Source organism: Schistocerca gregaria, chromosome 10, assembly GCF_023897955.1.
Source record: "Schistocerca gregaria isolate iqSchGreg1 chromosome 10, iqSchGreg1.2, whole genome shotgun sequence".
Classification (NCBI taxonomy): domain Eukaryota; kingdom Metazoa; phylum Arthropoda; class Insecta; order Orthoptera; family Acrididae; genus Schistocerca; species Schistocerca gregaria.
In genome coordinates, this window is record NC_064929.1 from 139,364,269 (window position 1) to 139,383,956 (window position 19,688).

General features: G+C 47.6%; 1 protein-coding gene across 3 annotated transcripts in view; it reads left to right on the top strand.

Annotated features, from left to right (window-relative positions):
* LOC126293667 (probable cytochrome P450 304a1) overlaps nt 1–19,688 on the top strand; it is a 76,928-nt gene that overhangs the window by 23,014 nt on the left and 34,226 nt on the right. For all 3 annotated transcript variants that reach the window (XM_049986959.1, XM_049986960.1, XM_049986961.1), the window contains 2 exons: nt 4,644–4,807; nt 12,039–12,317. In XM_049986959.1, the coding sequence (XP_049842916.1) occupies nt 4,644–4,807; nt 12,039–12,317 (443 nt within the window). The remainder of the gene's footprint in view (nt 1–4,643; nt 4,808–12,038; nt 12,318–19,688) is intronic.

Sequence of the window (19,688 nt, forward strand, 5' to 3'; positions counted from 1 at the left end):
TTCTTTCTCATTTTCAGCTACTCCCTATACCAGCGATTCCTCTGTCTGTCTGTCTGTCTCTCTGTCTCTCTCTCTCTCTCTCTCTCTCTCTCTCTCTCTCTCTCCTGTATACGCAGCACTCAAGTCAAATCAAGAAAGGCTCTGTTGGGATTGGCTGCAATTCCCACTACTGTCAAAACACACTGGTTTGCAAAACTCAAGGACCAAAGTAACTACCGCACTATGGCGTCACCTCTAAGTAACATAGCTGGAGAAAACTTGAAAAACTAAGTAGAAAGAATTGCTGCAGTATACTGCAGAAGGTAACTGAAAGAAATACGCACTGTAACGAACAGAAGTGATCCTCCTATCCAAAGACTATAACCACACTAAAGCAGCTGAGATTCGTGATTGTTCCCTGCGAACATTACAAAATGGCTGAAATGGCTCTGAGCACTATGGGACTCAACTTCTGAGGTCATCAGACGCCTATAACTTAGAACTACTCAAACCTAACTAACCTAAGGATATCACACACAATCATGCTCGAGGCAGGATTAGAACCTGCGACCGTAGCGGTCTCGCGGCTCCAGACTGTAGCGCCTAGAACCGCTCGGCCACTCCGACCGGCTGACATTACAAAAGCCGAGACATGGTTCTTAATAGGGTGTTTGGCTACCACGGATTCAGTACATGCCCCATAACGTGCTCCCATGCTGGTCACAAGGCTGAAAAGGAGTTGTGGTGGAAGGACATTCCATTACTCCACAGCACAGTTGGCAACTTGTAGGTGGTCATAAACAGATGATGTTCCCGCAACAAACTAAGTGTCACCTTTAGCTACGATATTGTCCATGGCGAAGCAGTAAATTAATATTTGTACCAGAGCCGGGATTCGAACCCAGGTCGCTTGTATACTGGGCAGTTGCACTAGCCAGTACGATACACTATCACTGCTGTTACTACCGCTCCACGAATTGCCTTAGCCTTCCCAACTCATGTCTCAGCCATTGCTATTCCCCTTCTAAACTCTCATCAAATGGTTCAAATGGCTCTGAGCACTATGGGACTAAACTTCTAAGGTCATCAGTGCCCTAGAACTTAGAACCACTTAAACCTGACTAGCGGTCGCACGGTGCCAGACTGTAGCGCCTAGAACCGCTCGGCCACCCCGGTTGGCTTAAACTTTCATCAATATTGTCATGTTTCTCCAACATTGGAATAGCACCTTAACAATGAGCGAAATGGGATTAATGCTACCTGAATAATGGCTTGCTCATCTGCTTAGTAAACAGGAGAACGGGTTCGAATCTCGGCGCTGGTACAAATTTTAATTCATTGCTTCCGCCTACATAATTAAGGTACATACTATATGCTCTTTGGTGCGTGTGTGGGTGCTGTAGTACATACCCCTAATGCTTCCCACATGCGCTCGTTGCGATCTCTAAGTCGGCGGAACCCGCAGGCTAGTGCACCTGCCGAATGTCGTCTCGTTCCAGGAACTCTTCCACGAGCGTTGATCGTTGCTGTCGCACATTGTCATCCATAAAAATGAAGTCAGGGCCGAATGCACGTCTGAAAAGAGGCAGATGAGGGAGGAGTTGAGTTTCACAATACCGTTGACTGGTGAGTGTAGTGTGTTCAAATATTTGGAAGTCAGTATGGCCACGCAACATTATGCCTCCCCATACGGTACCTGCACCAGCACAATGATCATATTCAGTAATGTTCGTATGTGCATTACGTGTGCCTTCCTCTCACCAAATGAGGGAACGTCCAGCACTGTTAAACACGATCGTTTGGATGGACCAGGTGTTATGGCGTAGGGAGGTATAATGTTCCGTGGGTGTGATGATGATGATGATGATGAGGTCCCATACTCCGAGGGGACGATGCGGGTATGTCAGTGAGTCAGCCTACTAGGCAAGGCCCTGGCGGAGGTGGTTTGCCATCGCCTTCCTCCGACCGTAATGGGGATGAACCATTATGATGAAGACGACATACCAACACCCAGTCATCTTGAGGCAAGGAAAATCCCTGACCCAGCTGGAAATCGAGCCCGGGACCCCTTGCGCGGGAAGCGAGAACGCTACCGCAAGACCACCAGCTGCCGATGTACTGACTGTGGGTGCACTGACCTCTAAATCTTAAACTCAGTAGAGTCATCCGTCAGTGTTGTTCTGGCACTGTACACCTTGCCCATGTGCAGCTTTAAAGAGGTGCATTGGGCTCTGATTTTATTTTTATAGATGGTGGAGCACGGCCTCTTCAAATAGCGCTGGTGGAGTAGTTCATGGAAACTACTTCTACATTTATACTCCGCGAGCCACCCAACGGTGTGTGGCGGAGGGCACTTTACGTGCCACTGTCATTACCTTCATTTCCAGTTCCAGTCGCGTATGGTTCGCGGAAAGAATGACTCCCGGAAAGCCTCCGTGCGCGGCTCGAATCTCTCTAATTTTACATTCGTGATCTCCTCTGGAGGTATAAATAGGGGGAAGCAATATATTCGATACTTCATCCTGAAACGTACCCTCTCGAAACCTGGCGAGCAAGCTACACCGCGATGCAGGGCGCCTCTCTTGCAGAGTCTGCCACTTGAGTTTGCTAAACATCTCCGTAACTCTATCACACTTACCAGATAACCCTGTGAGGAAACGCGCCGCTCTTCTCTGGATCTTCTCTATCTCCTCTGTCAACCCGTCCTGGTACGGGCCCCACACTGATGAGCAACACTCAAGTATAGGTCGAACGAGTGTTTTGTAAGCCTCCTCCTTTGTTGATGGATTACATTTTCTAAGGACTCTCCGAATGAATCTCAACCTGGCACCCACCTTACCAACAATTAATTTTATATGATCTTTCCACTTCAAATCGTTCGCACGCACACTTCCAGATATTTTACAGAAGTAACTGCTATCAGTGTTTGTTCCGCTATCATATAATCATATAATAAAGGGTCCTTCTTTCTATGTATTCGCAATAGCCGGCCGCGTTGGCCAAGCGGTTCTAGGCGCTACAGTCTGGAGCCGCGCGACCGCTACTGTCGCAGGTTGGAATCCTGTCTCGGGCATGCATGTGTGTGATGTCCTTAGGTTAGTTAGGTTTAAGTAGTTCTAAGTTCCAGTGCACTGTTGACCTTAGTGCTCAGAGCCATTTGAACGATTTTCTATTCGCAATACATTACCTTTGTCTACGTTAAGGGTCAGTTGCCACACCCTGCACCAAGTGCCTATCCGCTGCAGATCTTCCTGTATTTCGCAGCAATTATCTAATGAGAGCGTATTCGGCGAATGGACTGGCCTACCCGTTCCACCGACTTAAATCCCATCGTGTGCGTGTGGAATGTGCCGAGGAGACTTACTAGAGCACGTCCACATGCCCCAAAGACCATCCAGCAGCTGTGAACTGCTTTGTTGGAGGAATGGAACGCCCCACCACAAGAACTCCTTACCAAGCTTGTTCTCAGCACGGGAACGCGTTACAGAGAACACACTGCCATCCATTGTGATCACACACCCTGTTAAAAATCGTGTCCTGTCTTTTGCAATGTCCAGTGGACCATCGGAAATCTCAGTTACGTCAGTGTATTTATTGTTTGTGAATCAAAGTGTCATTTCTGTTCGTCTCATTGTATACAGTGTGTTTCAAAAAGGTACGGCCAAACTTTCAGGAAACATTCCTCACACATAAAGAAAAGATGTTATGTGGACATGTGTCCGGAAACGCTTAATTTCCATGTTAGAGCTCATTTTAGTTTCGTCCACCTACGCTCAATGGAGCACGTTATCATGATTTCATACGGGATACTCTACCTGTGCTGCTAGAACATGTGCCATTTACAAATACGACACAACATGTGGTTCATCCACGATGGAACTCCTGCACATTTCAGTCGAAGAGTTCGTACGCTTCTCAACAAGAGATTCGGTGACCGGTGGATTGGTAGAGGCGGACCAATTACATGGCCTCCACTCTCTCCTGACCTCAACCATCTTGACTTTCATTTAAGGGGGAATTTGAAAGCTCTTGTCTACGCAACCCCGGTACCAAATGTAGAGACTCTTCGTGCTCGTATTGTGGACGGCTGTGATACAATACGCCATTCTCCAGGGCTCCATCAGCCCATCAGGGATTCCATGCGACAGAGGGTGGATGCATGTATCCTCCCTAACGGAGGACATTTTGAACATTTCCTGTAACAATGTGTTTGTAGTCACGCTGGCACGTTCTGTTGCTGTGTGTTTCCATTCCATGATTAATGTGGTTTGAAGAGAAATAATAAAATGACCTCTAACATGGAAAGTTAGCGTTTCCGGACACATGTCCACATAAAATATTTTCTTTCTTTGGTGTGAGGAATGTTTCCTGAAAGTTTGGCCGTACCTTTTTGTAACACCCTGTATTTCTTTTAGTTACCTTCTGTACTATTCTGCAGCAGTTCTTTCCATTTAGTTGTCCAGGTTCCACCGAGCTATATCACTTTCGTCCTCAAGTTTCGCACAGCAGTGTAAGCAACGAAGCGATAGGCACAGCATGGCAAATGCTTCAAAAGTGAGGTTAAATTTGACAAACTTGGTTGGTTCCTATTCCAGCTTTTCACCTTTTACAGAGACCTTAATTCTGTGCAAAGGAGAAATCAGAGTTTGATTTGGCGAGTGCAGGCGTGTCGTTGGCGAACGAGCCTGCGTGGCGGCGCCACCGGCGCTTCTCGCTGAGCCAGCTGCGGGACCTGGGCTTTGGCAGGCGCTTCCAGCCGCTGGAGCTGGAGACCGCCGCGGAGGTCAGCGACCTGCTCGACCTGATGGCGGGCCGCCGACACGACCAGGCGAGTATCCACCCGCACTGCACCACCACACAAACCCACTCGATTTACTTTTTCTTCTCGTACGGTACAATTAAGAACCACACGCCAATTTCAGTTCCTTATTACTTGAGCTTTTCTTCCAGTATTCTACCTTCAACCTGTTTTCTGACCGTTTCATACCAGTTTGTTTCAGTCTTCTCCCTTGGAATCCTTCCGTATTCAATACTTTTTTCCCTAAACACTTCTCAACACTTCTCTGGAAGTTGTCTTTTCAGTTTCTATATTATTATTTTTTCCTCTAAATCAGTTTTTTAGTTCATATGTCCAGCTTCTTGTTGACTTCTCGTCCCACAAATATTGGAAGGCTTTTTGGTTAATCTCCTCTCTTGCATTCGATATAAGTGACCATAAAATACGAGTCTTCTTCTCATTGATTCTGATATGACTTACATGTTACGATTAGTTCCATCATTACTATACAGTTCCCAGCCTTCCATAGCTTTTCGTGGGCCTAATACACTAAAGAGCCAAATAAACTGATACACGTGCCTAACATCGTGGATGTCCCCCGCGAGCACGCAGAAGTGCTGCAACACGACGCGGCATGGACACTACTAATGTCTGAAGTAGTGCTGGAGGGAACTGACACCATGAATCCACAAGGCTGTCCATAAACACGTCAGATTACGAGGGGGTGGAGATCCCTACTGAACAGTACCAACCAAAGCATCCCGATATGTTCATGTCTGGGTAAACTGGTGGCCAGTGGATGTGTTTCAACTCAACAGAGATGTTCATGTCTGGGTAACCTGGTGGCCAGTGGATGTGTTTTAACTCAACAGAGTGTTCCTGGAGCCACTCTAGAAATTCAGGACGTGTGGAGTGTCGCATTGTCTTGCTGAAATTTCCCAAGTCCGTTGGAATGCACAACGGACATGAATGGATGCAGGTGATCGGACAGGATGCTTACGTACGTGTCACCTGTCAGAGTCGTATTTAGCCGTATCAGGGGTCCCACATCACTCCAACTGCACACGCTCCACACCATTACAGAGCCTCCACCAGCGTGAACAGGCCCCTGGCGACATGCAGGGTCCATGGATTCCTGACATTGTCTCCGTACCCTTACACGTCTGTTCGCTCGATAAAATTTGAAACATGACTCGTCTGACCAGCCAGCATGTTTCCAGTCATCAACAGTCCAACGTCGGTGTTGAATGGCCCAGCCGCGCGGGATTAGCCGAGCGGTCTGGGGCGCTGCATTCATGGACTGTGCGTATGGTCCGGCGGAGGTTCGAGTCCTCCCTCGGGCATGGGTGTGTGTGTTTGTCCTTAGGGTAATTTAGGTTAAGTAGTGTGTAAGATTAGGGACTTATGACCTTAGCAGTTAAGTCCCATAAGATTTCACACACATTTGAACATTTTTGACTGGCCCAGGCGAGGCGTAAAGCCTTTTGTCGTGCAGTAATCAAGGGTACACGAGTGAGACTTCGGCTCTGAAAGCCCATATCGATGATGTTTCGTTAAATGGTTCGCAAGCTGACACTTCATGGCCCAGCATTGAATTCTGCAGCAATTTGCAGAAGAGTTGCACTTCTGTCACGCTTAATGGTTCTCTTCGGTCGTCATTGGTCCCGTTCTTGCAGGATCTTTTTCCGGCGGCAGCGATGTCGGAGATTTTATGTTTTACCGGATTCCTTATATTCACTGTACACTCATGACATGGTCGTACGGGAAAATTCCCACTTCATTGCTACCTCGGCGATGCTGTGTCCCATCGCTCGTGCACCGACTGTAACACCACGTCCAAATTCACTTAAATCTTGATAACCTGCCATTGTAGCAGCGTAACCGATCTAACAACTACGCCAGACACTTGTCTTATACGTATAGGCGTTGCCGACCGCAAGCAGCGTATTCTGCCTGTTTACATATCTTTGTATTTGAATACGCATGCCTATACCAGTTTCTTTGGCGTTTCAATGTCTTTTCCTAATGCTTCACCTATCTAATATTTCTGATTTATCTAAATTACAGTTGATGCTAAACATTCGCATGCATATAGACTTTGTGACTTCATTACTGCGTTGTAATGCCTTTTTTTACGTTTTTGGACAGTCACTTTTTGTTTTAAAAGTCTTTGGTTATACCATTTTCCTTTGATGTCTGACAACACAAACACCCAGCCCCCAGGCAAAGAGATGATGTCTGGTCCCGCATGTGTGTTCTGCTGGTGATAGATGAGGATACTTTATTGGCCATGAGAGTACTTCAACATCGCACAAACAGTTGATATAGAAATGTGCCTCGTGTGATCAAGCGCTGCCCTGTTCAAAAATGGCACCACTATGCTGTTACATGAGAGGTAACACATGAGGATGCAGGTTGTCACCGACGTACCAGTCACCACCAGCCGTGAGCTGAAGTCATACCTCATGGCTCCCTGCACCACGACTCCAGGAGTACCACCGCTATGCCTCTCCAAAATACTGCAAGATTGGGAGCTCTGGACAAATCGACAGCATGCTCACCGACGATGGTCATCAGGGTAAATGCACAATTGTAATTCATCGCTCAACACAATGCGACGCCATTCACCAGCCCTCCATGTTTCCCAGACATGGAACCACTCCCAAAACAGCCAGCTGGCTGGTGTGGCCGAGCGGTTCTAGGCGCTTGAATCTGGAGCCGAGCGACCGCTACGATCGCAGGTTCTAATCCTGCCTCGGGCATGGATGTGTGTGGTGTTCTTGGGTTAGTCAGGGTTCAGTACACTAGTGGCCTTTAAAATTGCTACACCAAGAAGAAATTCACATGATAAAGGGGTATTCATTGGGCAAATATATTATACTACAGCCGGCCGCGGTGGTCTTGCGTTCCAGGCGCGCAGTCCGGAACCGTGCGACTGCTATGGTCCCAGGTTCGAATCCTCCCTCGGGCATGGATGTGTGTGATGTCCTTAGGTTAGTTAGGTTTAAGTAGTTCTAAGTTCTAGGGAACTGATGACCACAGCAGTTGAGTCCCATAGTGCTCAGAGCCATTTGAACCATTTTATTATACTACAACTGACATCTGACTACATTTTCACGCAATTTTGGTGCATAGATCCTGAGAAATCAGTACCCAGAACAACCACCTCTGGCCGTAATAACGGCCTTGATACGCCTGGGCATTGAGTCAAACAGAGCTTTGATGGCTTGTACAGGTACAGCGGCCCATGCAGCTTCAACACGATACCACAGTTCATCAAGAGTAGTAACTGGCGTATTGTGACGAGCCAGTTGCTCGGCCACCATTGACCAGACGTTTTCAATTGGTGAGAGAGCTGGAGAATGTGCTGGCCAGGGCAGCAGTCGAACATTTTCTGTATCCAGCAAGGCCCCTACAGGTCGTGCATTATCCTGCTGAAATGTAGGGTTACACAGGGATCGAATGAAGGGTAGAGCCACGAGTCGTAATACATCTGAAATGTAACGTCCACTGCTCAAAGTACTGTCAATGAGGTGACTGAGACGTGTAACCAATGGCACCCCATAACGTCACACCGCGTGACACGCCAGTATGGCGATGACGAATACACGCTTCCAATGTGCGTTCACCACGATGTCGAAAAACACGGATGCGACCATCATGATGCTGTGAACAGAACCTGGATTCATTCGAAAAAATGACGTTTTGTCATTCGTGCACCCAGGTTCGTCATTGCTTTCACCATCGTTGGCGCCCCTGTCTGTGATGCAGCGTCAAGGGTAACCGAAGCCATGGTCTCCTAGCTGATAGTCCGTGCTGCTGGAAACGTCGTCGAACTGTTCGTGTAGATGGTTTTTGTCTTGAAAACGTCTCCATCTGTTGACTCAGGGATCGAGACGTGGCTGCACGATTCGTTCCAGCAATGCGGCTAAGATGCCTAACAGTCATTGGATCTCGACCAACGCAAGCAGCAATGTCGCGATACGATAAACCGCAATCGCAATAGGCTACAATCCGACCTTTATCAAAGTCGGAAACGTGGTGGTACGCATTTCTCCTCCTGACAAGAGGCATCACAACAATGTTTCACCAGGCAACGCCGGTAAACTGCTATTTGTGTATTAGAAATCGGTTGGAAGCTTTCCCCATGTCAACACGTTGTAGGTGTCACCACCGGCGCCAACGTTGTGTGAATGCTCTGAAAAGCTAATCATTTGCATATCACAGCATCTTCTTCCTGTGGGTTAAATTTCGCGGCTGTAGCACGTCATCTTCGTGGTGTAACAATTTTAATGGCCAGTAGTGTAGTTCTACGTTTAGGGGACTGATGACCTCAGATGTTAAGTCCCATACTGATCAGAGCCATTTTGAACCAAAAACAGCCGTTTGTGTTGTGGCGTTAACGGCAGCCATGCCTGCGATAGTAATGCCCTGTTCCGGCTGCTGCTAGTCCCCAAACAATGGCGCAGAATGGCACGGAACGTCGGAGGGAGTCCATTACTTGTTCTCGATGACTGGTGCAGACTGAATAGTTATGATGTGTTTGGCACACGATACAGGGATTCTCCCATGTGGCAGTCAGAAGTGATGGACTACAACTTCGATGGCAAGTGTGCTTGCCCTCACATTCCGGTGCAACACAGCATTAGGTCAGTGTCACATCCGAAAGCCCCACAAATCTGGATACTACACACTTCGACCAACAGGAAAAATGGAGACAAATGGAGACCCACTATATGGTTCCTTTCAAACTCTGTCATGAGCTGATATGGCTGTACCATAGAAGTTCATGGCGCCTCCATGACCTTCACAGTGATCACTCATCATGTGACACTGTTCATGTCCTTTGGGTGCTCTGGCACGGTTGATGAGGTCCGCAGCTTGTGGTCTAGTGACTAGCATTGCTACCTCTGGATCAGTGGGTCCCAGGTTACATTCCCGGCCGGGTTGGGAATTTTCTTTGCCTGGGGGCTGGGTGTTTGTGTTGTCAGACATCAACACGACAGAAGTCCAACCCTTCTGCAAATTGCTGCAGATTTCAATGCTGGGCCATGAAGTGTCAGCTTGCTAACCCTTTAACGAAACAGTGCCAATGTCCAGGATATCAAGGACCAGTTACAGCAGCTGCTGGCCAGCTTGTCTCAGGAGAGGGTACAACAGCTTAGTGCATTAATGTCGTATATACAGGTAATCACGCTGTAACAACATGCGTTCTCAGAAATAACAAGTTCAGAAAGGTATATGTATCACATTGGAACAACCGAAATGAAATGTTCAAACGTACCTACGTTCTGTATTTTAATTTAAAAACCCTACCTGTTACCAACTGTTCGTGTAAAATTGTGAGCCATATGTTTGTGACTATTACAGCGCAATCTATCACAAAGCGAAAAAAAGTTGTCCAACTAAAACTTTCTTTACCTACTACACGAATATGTAATATAAAACTGGGTTACCTACACTCCTGGAAATGGAAAAAAGAACACATTGACACCGGTGTGTCAGACCCACCATACTTGCTCCGGACACTGCGAGAGGGCTGTACAAGCAATGATCACACGCACGGCACAGCGGACACACCAGGAACCGCGGTGTTGGCCGTCGAATGGCGCTAGCTGCGCAGCATTTGTGCACCGCCGCCGTCAGTGTCAGCCAGTTTGCCGTGGCATACGGAGCTAAATCGCAGTCTTTAACACTGGTAGTATGCCGCGACAGCGTGAACGTGAACCGTATGTGCAGTTGACGGACTTTGAGCGAGGGCGTATAGTGGGCAAGCGGGAGGCCGGGTGGACGTACCGCCGAATTGCTCAACACGTGGGGCGTGAGGTCTCCACAGTACATCGATGTTGTCGCCAGTGGTCGGCGGAAGGTGCACGTGCCCGTCGACCTGGGACCGGACCGCAGCGACGCACGGATGCACGCCAAGACCGTAGGATCCTACGCAGTGCCGTATGGGACCGCACCGCCACTTCCCAGCAAATTAGGGACACTGTTGCTCCTGGGGTATCGGCGAGGACCATTCGCAACCGTCTCCATGAAGCTGGGCTACGGTCCCGCACACCGTTAGGCCGTCTTCCGCTCACGCCCCAACATCGTGCAGCCCGCCTCCAGTGGTGTCGCGACAGGCGTGAATGGAGGGACGAATGGAGACGTGTCGTCTTCAGCGATGAGAGTCGCTTCTGCCTTGGTGCCAATGATGGTCGTATGCGTGTTTGGCGCCGTGCAGGTGAGCGCCACAATCAGGACTGCATACGACCAAGGCACACAGGGCCAACACCCGGCATCATGGTGTGGGGAGCTGTCTCCTACACTGGCCGTACACCTCTGGTGATCGTCGAGGGGACACTGAATAGTGCACGGTACATCCAAACCGTCATCGAACCCATCGTTCTACCATTCCTAGACCGACAAGGGAACTTGCTGTTCCAACAAGACAATGCACGTCCGCATGTATCCCGTGCCACCCAACGTGCTCTAGAAGGTGTAAGTCAACTACCCTGGCCAGCAAGGTCTCCGGATCTATCCCCCATTGAGCATGTTTGGGACTGAATGAAGCGTCGTCTCACGCGGTCTGCACGTCCAGCACGAACGCTGGTCCAACTGAGGCGCCAGGTGGAAATGGCATGGCAAGCCGTTCCACAGGACTACATCCAGCATCTCTACGATCGTCTCCATGGGAGAATAGCAGCCTGCATTGCTTCGAAAGGTGGATATACACTGTACTAGTGCCGACATTGTGCTTGCTCTGTTGCCTGTGGCTATGTGCCTGTGGTTCTGTCAGTGTGATCATGTGATGTATCTGACCCCAGGAATGTGTCAATAAAGTTTCCCCTTCCTGGGACAATGAATTCACGGTGTTCTTATTTCAATTTCCAGGAGTGTATTTAAAAAAACGCAGTTGATATCCGTTTGACCTATAGCAGCGCCATCTAGCGGGCCAACAACAGCGCCATCTGGTTACCCCCTTCAAGCTAGACGAGTTTCGATGTTCGTTGTTTTCTCCTTTGATGCTTATCTCGTGATATTTGGCCTGGTCACTATCAATGGACCAAACTGTATTTGGACATTAGTTAGTTTGATCCTGTTTCTATTGATCATACCAGGAAAATCCCAATGAACATTTTCGGTCACATATTTTTGTCACCTTGCGTAAATAATGTAGGAAGTAGTCCCGACACAGAGCCTCGCGGTACATCCATCCCTGCCCAGTATCCCAGCCCTGCAGTGTCTGTCCCGAGTGCAGCACCAGTCAGAGATGTCTGAGCCGCGCGCTGCCGTGCAGAGCGTACGGAGACCGTGCGACGGCGCCGTGCTGTTCCCGGACGCGACGTACCGCTGCTTCGCCGCCGTCACGTGGTCCCTGTTCGCCGGGACGCGCCCCGGCCGCGCGGCCGACCGCCAGCTCCTCCTGCTGGGCCGCCGCGGCCGGCAGAGCGTTCTGGCCACCGACGCCACCGGGAACACCATCATACAGACGCCCTGGCTACGCCACCTGTCGCCAGGCCAGTTTGGGCTCGCGGATTTCGTCCAAGGACACAATGCACTCACCGACTACGTCAAGGTAACTTTTTTTTCTGATCAGTCTTCTAACTCGCTTCCTGTAGCCCATCGCATTTTATTCTCTTCTGTGATAAATTCTTCATCTGAGAGCAGCACCTACGCCTACCGTCCTCAAGTTCAATAAGTACAGAAAACTTGAAAGTTCCTCGGGTAATCAGCCAGGTAGCGTCGTCCAACAGGCGTGATATTTCGGCAAGCCGACTTGTTGCCATCTTCAGGCGTTCTTGGTATCTGATCTCTGACGGATGCCGAGTTAATATAATCTGCCGCTTGCGGAACCCTGCCGTCGAGGTGACAATGCTTCTTCTTCTTCATGTTTTCGAATTCCTACTTACGTCAACATACTTTCTGTTCGATGGGATCTACTATAAACAAACTGATGGAGTAGCGATGAGCTGTCCGCTATCACCACTAGTGGCCAATATGTTTATGGAGGCTTTTGAAGAAGAAGCTCTCGAGTCGGCAGCCTACAAGCCCTCTAGTTTTTTTTTATATATGTAGACGATACATTCATAATCTGGCCGCACGGACGACAACGAATCCAAGACTTTCTGCAGCATCTGAACTCGCTGCACCAGAATTTCAAGTTCACAATGGAGGTAGAAGTAAACAACCAGCTTCCATTCCTGGAAGCTCGTCAAGCGAAGACCAGATGGCACACTAGGACACAGCGTCTACCGTAAGCCGACACATACAGATCTGTACCTGCATGCCTTCAGCTGTCATGCTCCTTGACAGCGAGAGGGTGTTCTAAGCATACTGGCGCACAGAGGACGCGAAATCTCAGACAGCCTAGCGGCTGAAATGCAGGCCGTGTTCCGCACGAACGCGTACAGCAACCGGCAGATAAAACGCGCCTTGAGACCGAAGGAGCCGAGACCGCGGCCTTCGGAGGACGAAGAAAAACCGGTTGCGACAGCGGGAACACCATATGTCGGGAACACATCGGCAAAGATCGTCGGAGTACTCAGAAAATATAATGTCAAGTGCGTGTTTCACCCTCCATCCAAAACGAAAACATTATTAGGATCAGTCAAGGACGACTTAGGACTCCGGAAACCGGGAGTTTACAGCATCCCTTGCCAGTGCGGGAAAATGTATATAGGCCAGACCATCCGAACAGTACAGGAGAGATGTAGTGAACATAAACGCCACACAGACAACACACAGCCGACCAAGTCTGCCGTCGCAGAGCACTGCATCTCACATGGACATGACATGAGCTACGATGGCACAAAGGTGTTACAGCAGTCGAACACCTTCTGGGATTGTCTCCTCAAAGACGCAGTGGAGACCCGGCTGCATGACGAACTACTAAATAAAGACAGCGGTTTCCAGTTAAGCAAATCCTGGGATCCAGCTTTAAGCATGATTAAAACACAACGGCAGTCTACACGGAAATCCACTCCTGTCAGGACACCTCAAGCTCAAGAAGAAGAAGCATTGTCACCTCGACGGCAGAATTCTGCAAGCGGCCGTAGCCGCCGAAGGGCTGCGGCCCATGATCTGTCGCAGAGGCTGCGGGACAGGGGTGCAGATTATATTAACTCGGCATCCGTCAGAGATCAATCAGACACCAAGAACGCCTCAAGATGGCAAGAAGTCGGCTTGGCGAAATATCGCGCCTTTTCGACGACGCTACCTGGCTGATTACCCGAGGAACTTTCAAGTTTTCTGTACGCCGGGAAAACCTCAGATCACACACCAAGTACAGAAAAGTGAAAAACGCCACTTCCCTGTCTTTTTTATCTTTATTTTCTTTAACTGGTTCCGTTGCTCCTCTCTGGTGGTGATTTTCGTATCCGTCGCCAGTGCACTGTTTATTTGTTCGAACAACACGGCTTCTTGGTCTAGCAGTATCTCAAGACAGTCCGTACTGACATCGTAACAGATTAAAAGACAAAACAAAAGCTGTAGAGTCTTCGCTCCAAGGAAACTGGAATAGGCATGCTATTCAAATATAGAGATATGTAAACAGGCGGACACGGCGCTGCGGTCGGCAACACCTATGTTAAACAACAAGTAATATTATGAAGAATCAGCCTCAGTTGCGCAAATTTTCTGGTCTTTACCAGGTTTCAGCTAAATTAATCTTGCTTTCTTCAGAAGCATAAAATTACTATAACATGCCAGAGTGCCAAAGTAGTAGCCGCTGCCAACCGACCGCGTGGTGGAGAGATGCCGGTACTTGACTTCGATTAAGTAGTTTTAATTAGACTTGGTACCCCGGTACTACAGGTTTTAATTTTAATGTTGACTGTGCCTTACTCTGGCGTGTCATAGTAATTTTATGCTTCTGAAGAAGGCTAGATTAATTTAGCCGAAACCTGCTAAAGATAGAAAATTTGCGCGACTAATGCTGATTCTTCAAAATATTAGTCTATCACATTTGATTACGGGGCTGAAATATGCTAAAAATTCTTAAGACAACAAGTGTCTGGCGCAGTTGTTAGATCGGGTACAGCTGCTACAGTGTCAGGGTACCAATATTTAGTTGAGTTTGAACGTGATGTTGTAGTCGTTGCACGACCGATGGGACACAGCATCTCCGAGGTAGGAATCAAATGCGGATTTTCCCATGCGACCATTCCACGAGTGTACCGTGAATATCAGGAATCGGGTAAAACATCAAATGTCCGACATAGCTGTGGCCGGAAAAAGGTCCTGCAAGAACGGCACCAACTACGACTGAAGAGAATGGTTCAACGTGACAGAAATGCAACCCTTCCGGAAATTGCTGCAGATTTCAATGCTGTGACAACAACGAGTGTCAGCGGCCGAACCATCCAACGAAACATCATCGATATGGGCTTTCGTGTAGAATTGATGACTGTACGACACAAAGCTTTACGCCTCGCCGGGGCCCGTCAACAGCAACAGTGGACTGTTGATGACTGGAAACATGTTGCCTGGTCGGACGAGTCTCGTTTCAAATTATCGAGCGCATGGAAGTGTATGGGTATGGACGCAACCTCATGAATCCACAGACCCTACATATCAGCAGTGGAGTTCAAGCTGGTGAAGGCTATGTAATAGAGTAGACCTGAAATCCGATTTCGCAGGACAGAGCGGATCAGGTTGTGACAAGGAGCCAAGATCAGTTACTGATAGTTATACGAGAACACAAGAGCTTCATTCCTTGAAAACCACTGCATAGTTTTCTCTTTAAAACGACAAGGATCAATTCACGGCTGAGGGCGAAAGTAACTTCTGAATAATAAAGTTTAAATAATTCTTTTAAAACACCAGGATTTAGACAAACGGCTGAAGGCCTTAGTTAAATAAAATTAAAATATCTTCTCGGCAAAAGGCCCAAATAATATTTCAGATGAACAAGGAAATTCTTGACAAGGCAAGCATTTACCAATTTCGGCTAGAACCCATATTAAAGAAAACTTGAATTAATTCCTCGGCTGAAAGCCCAATAATATTTCAACATAATTAAAGGCAACGTTGAAGGACAAGCATTTACACAATACAACAGAAAAACCATCTTAAGAAAACTTGAAATATATTAACGGCTGGCCGGAGTGGCCGTGCGGTTCTAGGCGCTACAGTCTGGAACGGCGCGACCGTTACGGTCGCAGGTCCGAATCCTGCCTCGGGCATGGATGTGTGTGATGTCCTTAGGTTAGTTAGGTTTAAGTAGTTCTAAGTTCTAGCGGACTGATGACCTCAGACGTCAATGAGGATGAAATGATGATTAGGACAACACAACTGATGGCAATTACTATTGAAATAATAAGCAGTTTACTTCCTTTTTTCCCCCCATATGTCTATTTTCGTTTGATTGCCCCTTATATATCTGTTTGACTCATCATGTCACCCCTTTCCCTTTGAAAAATACGAGTTGCATCCATGATAATGGCTTCCAGAATGGCCGCCATGTTGGTAACATATTATCCCAGGTTTCAAAAAATGGCTCTGAGCACTATGGGACTCAACTGCTGTGGTTATTAGTCCCCTAGAACTTAGAACTACTTAAACCTAACTAACCTAAGGACATCACACACGTCCATGCCCGAGGCAGGATTCGAACCTGCGACCGTAGCAGTCACACGGTTCCGGACTGCGCGCCTAGAACCGCGAGACCACCGCGGCCGGCTATCCCAGGTTTCGTTCCATCTCCGAACTCATACTACGCCAATTTAAATGTGGGTTTATCCTCCTGTTTTTGTTTCAGAAGTGTCGTTCCTCATCTAATTGTCACCTGTTTCTTATTCAGTGACGTGAGAAAGATGTTTCTCCCTCTCTTAGAGGTCCTCAACGTGTATTTTTCACCCAACCACTCTTTCTTCTGCATTTAATAGTAGACCTCCTTTTAGACTCCCAATATTGCTGACTTTTCTAACTTTCTGACATTTATTTTGAATTTTCTATGTACTGATGCTATCCTTATAATGGTGTTTTTCTTCTTGCTCCCTTCACGTTTTTCCTTGAAATTATGTTTCCTTTGCGTTTTCTGTTAATTTCATTCTCAAGCAATTTGCACTATTGTGTTCCTTTCTTTTCCTGGACGTTTATACAATTTTCTCATTTGGTGGAGCAATTAAATCGGTGAGTTGGAAAAAGAAGTCATGTCCATTTTTTTTTCTTTCAAATTACTTTTACCTGAGAGACTATCTTTATATGTGTACGCATCGTTTGATATAACAAAGAGTCGTGTTCCATCAACATAAATGCTCGTTAGATGGACACTAAGTCAGAGAAGGGGCCATGCTCGGAGTTGACTCCAAGTGTGACACTTGGATACGTTCGTCTTCTCAGATGCAGAACTTAAAGCGTCATAAACGTGCAAACAGAAGATATTCTCGTCTTCAACATCTGGTGGCCTAACCACAGTGCGCTCTTACGGTAACTACACAAAAATGAAGTTCCCGATTTATACATACAGCCACTTCGTTTTCAGTCGCGATTGTCCTGGAATTACTGAAGCTACGCTATTCACTGATGGACTCATTGCTTTCCAGTTGCCACGGTTCAAAGGATAATGTAAAGAACATCTAGCCGATAAACAAGCATGTAGTGGACCTGTTACAATAAAAACAAAAAAGGAGACACTAAGCGATGTTAAGAAAATTCATACCTTACGAGCAGAAATCGTTTTATAACAGTATCTAATAATGACTACCAAACGACGGAGAAGATAAGAATAGTTGAGTTGTGTTCACTATTCTCTGCTTTGCTATATTTTCATTGCAGTTGTATTTTGCATATTTTGGGTACATTACGAATAAACCTCTACGCTCATACCAGACTCTTATAGCTATTTGCATAATACAATTCTAACGTTGCAAACAGAACACTAGTTGCCTCATGAATATCACAAGGTTCGAAAAAGTACATTCAAACTGGATTACTGCTGAAGTATGTTGTGTTGGTGTATTTTGTTTCACCCTGGGCCCAAATGTCACATAGTCACTCCACAACACCATGCTTAAGACAATTGTACAGTAAAACAGTTTTGTGTCTCTTGAAAAATTTACTTCCTGAGACATGACTCATTTCCAACTCGCCGATTTGGTCGTAATATTTCTTCCGCGATTTCGATTTTCAGACATCTCTCTCCGTTCTCAACTAAATTACCTACTGTGGTATTCACTACATAGTATTTACAGCCCCTAAGAACTTCAGACGAACATCATCTTTCCTCTGTTATACGCTGATTCTCCCTGACGGCTGCCTTAAACTTCAGCCTAGTCCTCATCATTACTAAATAATGAGAAGAGACTGCACCTGCTCCGGTGAACGTCTTACAGTCAGATATCTGATTTTGGCATACCTGTCTCATCTTGAAGTGTTGCCCTTGGTAAGTGGTGGTATCGAGAAGTTTCCTCAACCTCATCAAGGACTTCCGACTCCATTTTTGTTACAAATACACTACTGGCCATTAAAATTGCTACACTAAGAAGAAATGCAGATGATAAACGGATATTCATTGGACAAATACATTATACTTGAACTGACATGTGATTACATTTTCACGCAATTTGGGTGCATAGATCCTGAGAAATCAGTACCCAGAACAACCACCTCTGCCTGTAATAACGGCCCTAAGACGCGTGCGCATTGAGTCAAACAGAGCTTGGATGGCGTGTACAGGTACAGCTGCCCATGCAGCTTCAACACGATACCACAGTTCATCAAGAGTAGTGACTGGCGTATTGTGACCAGCTAGTTGCTCGGTCACCATTGACTAGGCGTTTTCAGTTGGTGAGAGATCTGGAGAATGTGCTGGCCAGGGCAGCAGTCAAACATTTTTTGTATCCAGAAAGGCCCGTACAGGTCCAGCAACGTGCGGTCGTGCATTATCCTGCTGAAATGTAGGGTTTCACAGGTATCGAATGAAGGGTAGAGCCACGGGTCGTAACACATCTGAAATGTAACGTCCACTGTCCAAAGTGCCGTCAATGCGAACAAGAGGTGACCGAGACGTGTAACCAGTGGCACCCCGTACCATCACGCCGGGTGATAGCCAGTATGGCGATGACGAATATACGCTTCCAGTGTGCGTTCACCGCGATGTCGCCAAACACGGATGCGACCATCATGACGATGTAAACAGAACCTGAATTCATCCGAAAAAATGACGTTTTTCCATTCGTGCATCCAGGTTCGTTGTTGAGTACACCATCGGAGGCGCATCTGTCTGTGATGCAGATGATTGTTGTCTTGCAAACGTCTCCATCTGTTGACTCAGGGATCGAGACGTGGCTGCACGATCCGTTACAGCCAAGCGGATAAGATGCCTGTCATCGCGACTGCTAGTGATACGAGGCCGTCAGGATCCAGCACGGCGTTCCGTATTACCCTCCTGAACTCACCGAATCGGTATTCTGCTAACAGTCACTGGTAATATATCCGACGTCCGCGGGTAGGATATCTACGAGTGTGAGTTACAGCGGTTTTATTTAAACTAAAGTCTTCTTCAAAATTTACAAACAATATTCGTGAGGTAGGACTGATCCTCCAAGCCTACCAATAACTAAATCGGGGATTCTTCCAAACATAGTCTGTAGTAACCATACAACTTCACCAAACTGAGCCCCGGGCGTCTCCTGCAGAGCGGCGCGGAGTCCACGTTGTCGTCACCTGAGCCCGAGTGCGAGTAGAGGCCCAGCGAGGATAGCTCCGGTACGCTGGCGGCGGTGGACGAAGACGCGGCTACGATGACACCAGTGGGCTCGCTCGGCCTGAACTGCCTCTCCAGGCTCCTGCGCCAGCCTAAATACTGCTCGGCGCATGGATATGGCTGGCTCTATTTGCAGTCACGCGTCGAGCGGAAGGAAAGACATCCGCGGCTGTAGCGACCTCTTGCGGCGCCGTGGACGCCTCCTGGTGGTCTCTAGGAAGCGTCTGTGTTTCCGGGACG